Source organism: Sciurus carolinensis, chromosome 12 (genome assembly GCF_902686445.1).
Source record: "Sciurus carolinensis chromosome 12, mSciCar1.2, whole genome shotgun sequence".
Classification (NCBI taxonomy): domain Eukaryota; kingdom Metazoa; phylum Chordata; class Mammalia; order Rodentia; family Sciuridae; genus Sciurus; species Sciurus carolinensis.
The window spans coordinates 29,371,349-29,384,416 of record NC_062224.1 but is presented as its reverse complement, the minus strand read 5'-3'; the positions used below and the strand labels follow the sequence as shown (position 1 = coordinate 29,384,416).

General features: G+C 35.3%; 1 protein-coding gene across 1 annotated transcript in view; it reads right to left on the bottom strand.

Annotated features, from left to right (window-relative positions):
• The window catches only part of Itga8 (integrin subunit alpha 8), a 178,277-nt gene that overhangs the window by 51,284 nt on the left and 113,925 nt on the right, over positions 1-13,068 (bottom strand). The window contains exon 23 of the mRNA XM_047521245.1: positions 9,348-9,428. Coding sequence (XP_047377201.1) covers positions 9,348-9,428 — 81 coding nt within the window. The remainder of the gene's footprint in view (positions 1-9,347; positions 9,429-13,068) is intronic.

The window sequence follows — 13,068 nt, the reverse complement described above, 5'->3', positions numbered from 1 at the left end:
TTCCTTCTTTTCTTTTTACTGTAAGTGATGGCAGAAATGTATTTTAAAACATTAATATCATAAAATAAATATATGAGAATAAAGACAGTTCCATTAAGCCTTGGACTGTCTTATTGAATAAAAACATTTCCCAATTTTAAATTTATTTTGGAACTGCTAAATACTTCCAACTTAATTTTGGTTAGCAAAATTAAGCTAAGTCAAGCTTAAAGAGTAAGACAGAAGTTCACATATAGTAATTGAAATTTTTGAAAAGATCGTAAAAATAAGATAGTATCAGGCATGGTGGTGAACACCTATAATTTCAGCAATTTAGGAGGGTGAAGCAGGGAGATTTCAAGTTCAAGTCCAGTTGGGGAATTTAAGGAGACTGGCCTCAAAGTTTAAAAGAGGGGACGGGGGAGGTAGTGCAGAGATAGAGCTCCCCTGGGTTTAATTCTCAATACCATAAAAATTTTTAAATTTAATTTAATTTATTTTTATTTTTACAGACTGTATTTGGATTCATTGTACAAAAAATTTTTAAACAAAAATATAATAGTAAAAAAGATTGCTTGTGTTTATTTCTCTGACTTTTAAAAACAGTGTTTTTTCTCATCAAGACCTAGAGAAAAACCAGAAATCAACAAAAATAAAACATCTAGATTAGTTCCAAATATCTAAATCAAACAAATCTTTTTCCATGAGTCAAGTCATGACTTAAAGAAAAAATCATAAAAGAAATTTAAAAATATTTTGAATAGATTTATAGTGAAATTCCAACATGTCAAAATTTTAGAATGCTACTCAAGAAAATCTTGAAGAAAAAATTATAACACTGTATGGGTTGAATCTGAAATGTCCCCCCAAAACTCATGTGTTGAAGGCTTTATCTCCAAGGCAGTGGTGTTCAGATATAGGCCTTTTGAAGGTGATTGCATCATGAGGGCTCTAATCCCATCAATGGATCAATCTGTTTGGCGTATTCAAAATTCAATGGACAATCTTTGGCTCTGACCTCACACCAAATACAAAAATTAACTTAAAATTAATCAGAGACCTAAATGTAAAACCGAAGAGTACAAAACTTCTAGTAGAAAACACAAAGGAGAAAAAAATCTTTGTGACTCTGGAAAGGCAAAATTTCTTAGGACACAAAGAGCACAAAATGTGAAAAAATTAATCAACTGGATTTCATGCAAACTGTAGAATTTTTCTGTTCGAACACCACAGTTAAGAAAATATAAACTCATACTTAGACTGGAAGAAAATATTTTCAGGACACATAACTGATGAATGATTTTCTATCTAGACTATATAAAGAACTTATACAACTCAATAATAAGACAAGCAACCAAATAATAAGTGAGGAAAAAATAGAAATGCTTCACCAAAAAGAGGTCAAATGGGCATTGAAAGGATGCTCAATGTCATTAAGCAAATGAAAATTAAACCTCAGGGAGATATGCTACACATTTATTAGCATAACTGAATATAAACAAAGTCCATGGTGTTGAGGATGAACACAACTGGACCTCTTACCCATTGCTAGTGGGATGCAAAATGGAAATGGTACATCCTTTTTGGGAAATTGGGCAATTTCTTACAAATGTATACTTTATGTACAAATCAGTAATTCCATTTGTGAATACAAATGGCCCAACGAAGAACAACATGTGAATGCTCATAGCAGTTTTATTCTTAACATCCCAAACTGGAGACAACCTATATGTTCACCAACTGGTAAATGAATGAATAGCCTGCTGGACATCATATAATGGAATACCTCTCAGTCCAAAAAGAAACAGACTACAGATACATGTGAGCAGATGAATGCTTCTCAAATTCATTATACTAAGAGGAAGAAGTCAGACATATTCTGAATGAATGAGACCACTTATGTGACATTCTGGAAATGGTAAAAATACAGTGACAGAAAAATAAATCAAGGTTCTCAAGGCCTATAGTGCAGGAGAAGGACTGACTAGAAAAGAATCAATAGGAGGCCAGTGGCGGCTCCGGCCCGCAGGCAGCTTCAGGGACCAGGACAGGGCAACCAGGGACTTCCCCAAGCAGCCCTGCTCCTTCTAGCAGGAGGCACCTTTCGAGGCTAGCTTCTTGGAGCAGACCACCCAGCGAAAGCCTACAGGGACACTATAAGCCAATAGAGGAAATCTGCAATATCTCAGAGTCCCACTGACATCTGACCAATATGAGAAAACAAGGGAAGAAAATGTCCCAAACAAACCTAGATACTATATCAATAAAACCCAATGACAGCACAGCAGAAGAAATGTCAGAAAGGGAGTTCAGAATGTACATAATTAAAACAATCAGGGAAGCAAACGAGGAGATGAAAGAGCAAATGCAGGGATTGAAGGAAGAGATGAAAGAGCAAATGCAGGCATTAAATGATCGCACCAATCAACAGTTAAAAGAGCAAATACGGGAAGCAAGAGATCATTTCAATAAAGAGTTAGAGATACTGAAAAAAAAAAAACAAACTGAAATCCTTGAAATGAAGGAAACAATAAACCAAGTTAAAAACTCCATAGAAAGCATAACAAATAGGATAGAACACCTGGAAGACAGAACCTCAGATACTGAAGACAAAATATTTAATCTTGAAAACAAAGTTGACCAAACAGAGAAGATGGTAAGAAATCATGAACAGAATCTACAAGAATTATGGGCTATCATGAAAAGGCCAAATTTAAGAATTATTGGGATTAAGGAAGGCTTAGAGAAACAAACCAAAGGAATGAACAATCTATTCAATGAAATAATATCAGAAAATTTCCCAAATCTGAAGAATGAAATGGAAAACCAAGTACAAGAGGCTTATAGGACTCCAAATACACAAAATTACAACAGACCCACACCAAGGCACATTATTATGAAAATACCTAACATACAAAATAAAGACAGAATTTTAAAGGCCGCGAGAGAAAAGAATCAAATTACATTCAGGGGGAATCCAATAAGATTATCAGCAGATTTTTCAATCCAGACCCTAAAAGCTAGAAGGGCCTGGAACAACATTTACCAAGCCCTGAAAGAAAACGGATGCCAACCAAAAATCTTATACCCAGCAAAACTTACTTTCAGATTTGATGACGAAATAAGATCCTTCTATGATAAACAAAAGCTAAAAGAGGAAGAGATGAAAAGCAACGATGCAAATCAGCAACAGGAGGAACTAGCCTAAAGGAATAGCCAAATAAAGGAGAAACTAAATCATGTCAAAAAACAAAAATGAGTCAAATGACTGGGAATACAAATCATATCTCAATAATAACCCTGAATGTTAATGGCCTGAACTCATCAATCAAAAGACATAGACTGGCAGATTGGATTAAAAAGAAAAACCCAACAATATGCTGCCTGCAAAAGACATCTCATAGAAAGAGATACCCATAGACTAAAGGTGAAAGGATGGGAAAAAACATACCATGCACACGGACACAGCAAAAAAACTGGAGTATCCATCCTCATTTCAGATAATGTGGACTTCAAGCCAAAACTAGTCAGAAGGGATAAAGAAGGACATTACATACTGCTTAAGGGAAGCATAAATCAGCAAGACATAACAATCATAAATATCTATGCCCCGAACATTGGCTCATCCATGTACATCAAACAAATCCTTCTCAATTCCAGAAATCAAATAGATCACAACACAAAAATACTAGGTGATTTTAACACACGTCTCTCACCACTGGATAGATCTTCCAAACAAAAATTGAATAAAGGAACCATAGATCTCAATAACACAATCAACAATTTAGACTTAACAGACATTTATAGAATATACCATCCAACAAAGAACGAATACACTTTCTTCTCAGCAGCACATGGATCCTTCTCTAAAATAGACCGTATTTTATGCCACAAAGCTACTGTTAGCAAATACAAGAAGATAGAGATACTACCTTGTACTCTATCAGATCATAATGGATTGAAATTAGAAATAAATGACAGAATAAAAAACAGAAACTTCTCCAATACCTGGAGAGTAAATAATACACTATTATATGATGAGTGGATAACAGAAGACATCAGGAGGGAAATAAAAAAATTCTTAGAACTAAACGAGAACAAAGACACATCATATCAAAATCTCTGGGACATTATGAAAGCAGTACTTAGGGGAAGATTTATTTCATGGGGCGCATTCAACAAAAGAAGTAGAAATCAACAAATAAACGACTTAACACTACAGCTCAAAGCCCTAGAAAAAGAAGAGCAGACCAACACCAAAAGTAGTAGAAGACAGGAAATAGTTAAAATCAGAGCCAAAATCAACGAAATTGAAACAAAAGAAACAATCGGAAAACTTAACAAAATAAATAGTTGGTTCTTTGAAAAACTAAACAAAATTGATAAACCCTTAGCCACACTAACAAAGAGAAAGAGGGAGAAAACTCAAATTACTAAAATTCGGAATGAACAAGGAAATATCACAACAGACACGAGTGAAATACAAAACATAACTAAAAGCTATTTTGAAAATCTATACTCCAACAAAACAGAAAACCTCGAAGACATCAAGAAGTTTCTAGAGACATATGAATTACCTAAACTGAATGAGGAGGACATACACAACTTAAATAAACCAATTTCAAGCAATGAAATAGAAGAGGTCATCAAAAGCCTACCAACAAAGAAAAGTCCGGGACCAGATGGGTTCTCAGCCGAGTTCTACAAAACCTTTAAAGAAGAGCTCATTCCAATACTCCTCAAAGTATTCCATAAAATAGAAGAGGAGGGAACCCTTCCAAACTCTTTCTATGAAGCCAATATCACCCTGATACCTAAACCAGACAGAGACACATCAAGGAAAGAGAATTTCAGACCAAAATCCTTAATGAACATCGATGCAAAAATTCTCAACAAAATTTTAGCAAATCGCATACAAAAATATATTAAAAAGATAGTGCACCACAATCAAGTGGGTTTTATCCCAGGGATGCAAGGTTGGTTCAACATCCAGAAATCAATAAATGTCATTCACCATATCAACAGACTTAAAGTTAAGAATCACATGATTATTTCAATAGATGCAGAAAAAGCATTCGATAAAATACAGCATCCCTTCATGCTCAAAACACTAGAAAAAATTGGGGTAGTGGGAACATTCCTTAACAGTGTAAAGGCCATCTATGCTAAGCCCATGGCTAATATCATTCTAAATGGTGAAAAACTGAAAGCATTCCCCCTAAAAACCGGAACAAGGCAGGGATGCCCTCTTTCACCACTTCTATTCAACATCGTCCTTGAGACTCTAGCCAGAGCAATTAGACAAACCAAAGAAATTAAAGGGATACGAATAGGAAAAGAAGAACTCAAACTATCCCTGTTCGCTGATGACATGATTATATATTTAGAGGAACCTGGAAATTCCACCAGAAAACTTTTAGAACTCATAAGTGAATTCAGTAAAGTAGCAGGTTACAAGATCAATGCTCATAAATCCAATGCATTTTTATACATAAGTGATGAATCTTCAGAAAGAGAAATTAGGAAAACTACCCCATTCACAATAGCATTGAAAAAAATAAAATACTTGGGAATCAATCTCAAAAAGAGGTGAAAGACCTCTACAATGAGAACTAAAGAACACTAAAGAAAGAAATTAAAGAATACCTTAGAAGATGGAAAGATCTCCCATGTTCTTGGATAGGCAGAATTAATATTGTCAAAATGGCCATACTACCTAAAGTACTATACAGATTCAATGCAATTCCAATTAAAATCCCAACGATGTACCTTACATTAATAGAGCAAGCAATTATGAAATTCATCTGGAAGAATAAAAAACCCAGAATAGCTAAAGCAATCCTCAGTAGAAAGAGCGAAGCAGGGGGTATTGCAATAGCAGACCTTCAACTCTATTATAAAGCAATAGTAACAAAAACGGCACGGTATTGGTACCAAAATAGACAGGTAGATCAACGTCTACCTGTCAGAATACAGAATAGAGGACATGGACACAAACCCAAAAAAATACAATTTTCTCATACTAGACAAAGGGGCCAAAAATATGCAATGGAGAAAAGATAGCCTCTTCAACAAATGGTGCTGGGAAAACTGGAAAACCATATGCAACAGAATGAAATTAAATCCCTATCTCTCACCCTGCACAAAACTCAACTCAAAATGGATCAAGGACCTCGGAATCAGACCAGAGACCCTGCATCTTATAGAAGAAAAAGTAGGTCCAAATCTTCAACTGGTTGGCTTAGGATCAGACTTCCTTAACAGGATTCCCATAGCACAAGAAATAAAAGCAAGAATCAATAACTGGGATAGATTCAAACTAAAAAGCTTTCTCTCAGCAAAGGAAACTATCAGTAATGTGAAGAGACAGCCTACAGAGTGGGAGAATATCTTTGCCACTCATACTTCAGATAGAGCGCTAATTTCCAGAATATATAAAGAACTCAAAAAACTCTACACCAAGAATACAAGTAATCCAATCAACAAATGGGCTAAGGAAATGAACAGACACTTCACAGAAGAAGATGTACAAGCAATCAACAGAGATATGAAAAAATGTTCAACATCTCTAGTAATAAGAGAAATGCAAATCAAAACCACCCTAAGATTCCATCTCACCCCAATTAGAATGGCGATTATCAAGAACACAAGCAACAATAAGTGTTGGTGAGGATGTGGTGAAAAAGGTACACTCATACATTGCTGGTGGGGTTGCAAATTAGTGCAGCCACTCTGGAAAGCAGTATGGAGATTCCTCAGAAAGCTTGGAATGGAACCACCATTTGACCCAGCTATCCCACTCCTTGGCCTATACCCAAAGGACTTAAAATCAGCATACTACAGAGATACAGCCACATCAATGTTCATTGCTGCTCAATTCACCATAGCCAGATTGTGGAACCAACCTAGATGTCCTTCAATTGATGAATGGATAAAGAAACTGTGGCATATATATACAATGGAATATTACTCCGCCATGAAGAATGATAAAATTATGGCATTTGCAGGCAAATGGATGAAATTGGAGAATATCATGCTAAGTGAGATAAGCCAATCTCAAAAAACTAAAGGACGAATGATCTCACTGATAAGTGGATGAAGACATATAATGGGGGGTGGGAGCGGTTAGTGTTAGGGTTAGGGTTAGGTTTTGGGTTAGGGTCAAGGAGGGTGGTAAGAATGGAGGAAGGAAGGACTGTATAGAGGGAAAAGAGGGGTGGGAGGGGTGGGGGGAAGGGAAAAAATAACAGAATGAATCAAACAACATTACCCTATGTAAATTTATGATTACAGAAATGGTATGCCTTTATGCCATGTACAAACAGAGAAACAACATGTATCCTATTTGTTTACAAGAAAAAAAAGAAAAAAAAAGAAATCTAAAAAAAAAAAAAAGAATCAATAGGAATCACAGGGGTGGTGATACTATTCTATATTGAAAGTTCTCATGACATCATAGCTCCTCAAACTGGACTCCCAAAGGTTGAATTTTAGTCTATGTAATTTACACCTCCGTAAACTTGACTTTAGAAAAACCCACAGACCCCATAAACTGTGATAAGATATTTGCAGCAAGTGTAATTAATAGTGTTTAAATTCTTGAACATAAACAAGTTTCTATGCATTAAAAAGAAAAAGTAGAAATATATACATAATATTAGCAAGAATTTTTCTTAATATGACTAACAAAGAACCATAAACCTACAAAAAAACTCAATTTCAATAAAGGATAAGGAGCTGCATATCAAACTTACAGATACATGCTCTTTCTTATCCATCAAGGGCTTAAAATTAAAAACTGGACCATTCTGTCTTATAATGTATAGCAATGAAAACTTTCATACACTTTTGGTGGGAGTTCAATTTGACATAACTATTCTGAAAAAAAGATTAAAATTATTTAGTAAAGTTAAATGGCGTAAGCTCTCTGATCCTGAAATTCTAGTTTTTAACATATACCTGACTGACATTCATCCATTGTGTACTGGAAGACATGTATGAACCAGTTTGTGAAAAGGAGAAGAGAAAAGTTCCAAATTTTCATCAAGAGGAGAATGGATGAATTATGCTATATTTTTACAATGTAAGACTGTTGTGCAAATAAAATGAGTGAACTACAAACAAATGCACCAAAAATGGGTGAAAATAAAATATTGGTTTGAATACAAAAACCATGGAGCATACATGAATAAATTTTATACATAGGGTCCAAAAACCTCTGTCTCATAGGCAGGATAGTGTGCTTATTCCTGAGCATGAGCTCTGGAGACAGGCTGATAGTATACACAATCTGACTATTTTCTTTGACTTCTTGTCCCACAATTCCTTTACTTGTACTAGGATACTAGTATGTGGTAAGATATAATACATGAAATAGCCCACAGAAAATGTTGATAGGTGTTGGGCATTATTGATATTATTATTATATTATATTACAATTATTATGATTATTACTATCCAATCCACTAGGGGGATGCTCAGTGTTACCCAGACACCTGGACAGGGTCCCAGTGAAAGCACCATGGGACAGCAAGAAGGAGGCCATGGTGACAGTGGCTCTGGGTACTGAAATCCACTGTTGTGGAGGAGTGTAAACCACTCAGGACCTAGGGAAAAGGAAGGGAACCAGTATCCTGGATCCCCAGGGACGATTTGGTCTAAAACACCAGTTGATAATTTTAACCAAGTCCTTGATTGTTCTGAAAAAAAAGCAGGATTACAATAACAAAACCAAAGAATTCCATTTTTGTGCAAGATAAGAACTCTGGCAGTCCATTTCTGATTTCCTGCCCCACAGGCATGGATGTCCTGGCTGGTAGTTACTCAAGTCTTTCCTTGACCACTTTCCTCCTGTTTCTTGATTGATTGCTTACTGGCACCTTCCTCAAAGAACAGGACCAAAGGGAAAAGATACAGAATATAGATTCCATCCACTCTTCTTGCATCTGAGAGTTAGATTTTTATTAAACTCAACATGTGATATAGTGAGGCTAAATTGTCACTGTGTCTAAAACAACTATTGAAAAAGGACCTTGTTTTTCAGGCAGTCATATGGTTGTCTGTTTTCTAGCTTCTCATCAACTGGTTTTTATAGTTTGATTATTGAACTGTCAGTTTTGGGGATTAACTGATGTCTTGTTTTGATATCTTTAGAGTTAATTATTATACAAAGTTGACTGTAATTCTGATAGAAGGTTAGTGATCAGTAGAAAAGAATGAAAATTGATAACAGAGTGAACTATGACCTCTAACACATTAGGAATATTCCATGTAATTCTTACTAGTATTTCATCATAAGTCTTTACATACACAGAGCTATACTAGTACTATGTACTATTATATTATTTTATGCCTTGTTTATTACTCACCCTCTTATTTCTACTTGAGCTACAGCAGTGATGTTGATCTGCAAACTCACAAAATTGCTGTCTGGATTGTCCTTGTTGGAACTGAAACACAATGATATATGATTTAAATATATTTCTTCAGGTGTGTCACACACTATCTGACATTCTGATGATCACAAGAGCAACATGCATTCCTAACCCGATCATTCAGAAAACAATGGCCATTCATTCTACAAAATCATAACCATTCATACAGAGCAATGCTAAGATCTTTTATGACCAACAGTAAGTAATCAACTTTCCATGAGGAGACATTTTATCTGGAAATATAATACAGATCTAGAGAAGCCAGCACTTTTTAGTTTCAATGGCTAAAGCAAAAAGGCATTTAGCTGAGTTCATTTTCTGGCTTCTACCTTGGACAAATTCCTTAACATCTCTGAGCATCATGTTCACTGCCCATCAAATGGGAAATGACAGCACAGTCAACTCCTGATTTTCCATGCTTATAAGGAGGAGAATTGGCATGAATAATCCAGAGCAGCACATAATTGAAAAAGCATTTGCATTTGGCTCTGGAATGCCTCATACCATACATTGTTTTGGCAGCAACTTTATCTTCCTTTTGGTTTATTTCTAAAGTTAATATTAAAATAAGTGTACGTTCATGGCATACTCACTGTCTAGGGGGAGGAGTGGGGAGTACACTGGAAACATGACTAATGGCAAGGAGAAACAAGACCCAAGGAAGTTGGGCATTTCATAAACGGGCAATTTGGAGGTGATATGGCTCTTTCTGAAGAAGTGTCAAGAGTCTCAAGCTAGAAAGTGTGTGTTTAATATAAGATTTCTTTGAAAAATGACAAAATTATTTTTAATTTTGCTGTTTTATTCCCTTAATCAACTATAATTAGGAATGAAAATTAACCTCCAAAAAACAGATGTGTTAAGCAGTCAGTGTTTTAAGGAACATAAAAGGTACTTCCCAAGAGGCTTGGTCACCGGGCCATTTGCTGTTGTTGTCCCTTTGTGCTTTCTTTGAAGTGACCATAGGACTAGGTAGCTTTTACCCACCTGGGATGTGGCCACATCATCACTTATGGGTCATGTTTAGATTCTGGTCTCATTAAGAAGAGAAAGACTTTTCTTTGTTCATCATTGAATCTCATTTAGATTCAAGGGACAAACCCTGGTGATGGTAATGCAGTAGTTTCTGACTAGATTTTGAAGCTCTCCAATATGTGGGAGCTGGAAAGAACAGGATGAAGTCCTACTTTCAAAGGAGGAAGAGACAGAATTGTTCCCACAATGCTTTGGAAAAGTCCTGATCCACTGTCTATACTACCCACAGACACACAAAACAGAAACAGGCAGGTACTAGGATCATTTCCTGCAATGGAGCAACATGTTAACCTTCTGAAGGAGCCTGCAAGAACATGTTCACTGGAGTTTGAACTCCAGTTCCCAGGCCATTCATTTAACTATTATCACATCTTTTCTTTTCATTTTTCATCTATTCTCCTCTTCTTCTTTCAAAGATAGGATTCAAATTTCTAACCACCAAAATCATTAAATAATTCTATTTGTTGCAGACTTTATGGTTCCAAACATTGAGTAATTCTTTAGTTTTGAAATTGAAATATCGTTGCTCCATAGATTAGCCAGATTTTGTTCTATTTCCAGTTCATCATTGCTTTGCAATAGTGGAAATAAGAATTTTATGGAAAAAAGTATCATTTAAGCTATTGCATAATAATTCTATTAAGTTTTGTTCGCAATTAGTTTAGGATAACAGCATATTCACTATGACACCCTGAAAATGTAAATAAATATCAAACACTGAAATTGTCTTTGAACTTGAGTCTGATATGAGGCCATTAGAGGCTGTTTTGAGATGCAGCAAGGGCAACAGCAGACTCAGATTCCAAACCCTCTGGTAGGTTAGTCAGAATCAGCCCCTGTCACACAGGCATGCCATAACACTTGCTACCAAGTACCAGTGGTATTGACAAGATCTCCTTGTAATAAAGGAACCAGGTTTGATATACAATGTAGATGTTTCTCTGGCCTTCCTGGAAGGAAGTGTCCCTCATGAATATCCCTGCTATATGCAAACAAGCAATCCATCACTGCCACAATGCTGAGCTATGCAAGGAAGGATGGATTTCCTCTACATGACTACATGATGTTTTATTTATGTTATAGTTCTTTCTGCATATCTGCATTCTTATTTTTTAGGAAAATGTTAAAGTAGAAATGGAATATAATCATGACCCACTGTTAGCTGAAGGGGATATTAAAGATGTACCCACTTCTATTTTCTGCCCAATTCAGCACTTCATTACTGAATTACTTAAGTGATGATCTACAAGATGAATTTGGATGTGGCACTTAGAATATTATCTAGCCCTGTGGCATACACCACAGAAAAGCATATTTTTCACTTTATTACACCAATGCCATTTTTCTCTGTTGTTCACTATTTTCTAACATTCTTTTTATATTTTCTGTGGTCCTTGGAATGTCAGCAAGGACAATATAGTGTTCATTTCAACATTACTTAAGAAGTGACTTCAAGAATAATTGCAAAACCCTGTTTGTATGAGAACCTCTCTACTCAGGGAGGGAAATGTTTATGTCATTTAGTTCAGGGGCAGGGAAAGACAATTTAATTCAAATATTTGCTAATAGATGGTATTTTAAGCTTATTAATTTATAAAGCCCATTTCTCTTTTGTTTTTTGTTTGTAGAAAAGGGAATTAAGCATAGGTAATGGTGATCAATATGTGGTTATAACAGTTCATACTTCAGAACATTGGTTTAATTTATTTTGGGCCTGAGAGCAGTTAAACTGAATATAAATTACACACTTTGATTCTTATTTACATCTTTGGAACCTGTCAGCATAAGCAGACAGATAAATGTCCATCTCTTAAATATTTCAGTATTTGAGTTTTAAATGTATTCTCAAATACTTTTATCTCTATAATATATGTTTTGGGAATTTGATGTTTTATTTATGTTATAGTTCTTTCTGCATATCTGCATTCTTATTTTTTAGGAAAATGTTAAAGTAGAAATGGAATATAATCATGACCCACTGTTAGCTGAAGGGGATATTAAAGATGTACCCACTTCTATTTTCTGCCCAATTCAGCACTTCATTACTGAATTACTTAAGTGATGATCTACAAGATGAATTTGGATGTGGCACTTAGAATATTATCTAGCGTCTCTTGCCTCTTGAGTCAACAACTATTTGCTTCCATTCTTTTATTCCTAACTGCAGTCAAGAGAAAGGAGGAATTATCAGTGAATTTGCTTGGCTCCTTCATACCACACTTTCTTCCTACATAAATCCATGCATTTTATGAGAGATGTATCCTTTGTCACTGAAGGATCAATGTGATAGACAATGATGGAGAGAAATAGAAGCTTCAGGCAACTGTCTAGAAGTGATGTTGGTCCTTCACTTTGGCAATTTTCCCCTGTAAACTTAGTAATACAAGAATAAGATTTCCAAAATGAAAATATTTACAACTATCTGAACCTTTTGGGAACTACATAGTTTTGCCAATACAAAGAAGCAATTTAATAATCTTTTGGTAACATGAAGAGATATTTCAGAAGAATTCATTCCGTGTGCATCTCATTGCTATTTGGAGAAAATAAAAAATGTTCTAAGATTCAGCAGAAACTAAGTTAAATTCAAGAAAGACCTAAGTAAGATCAGAAAAGAATA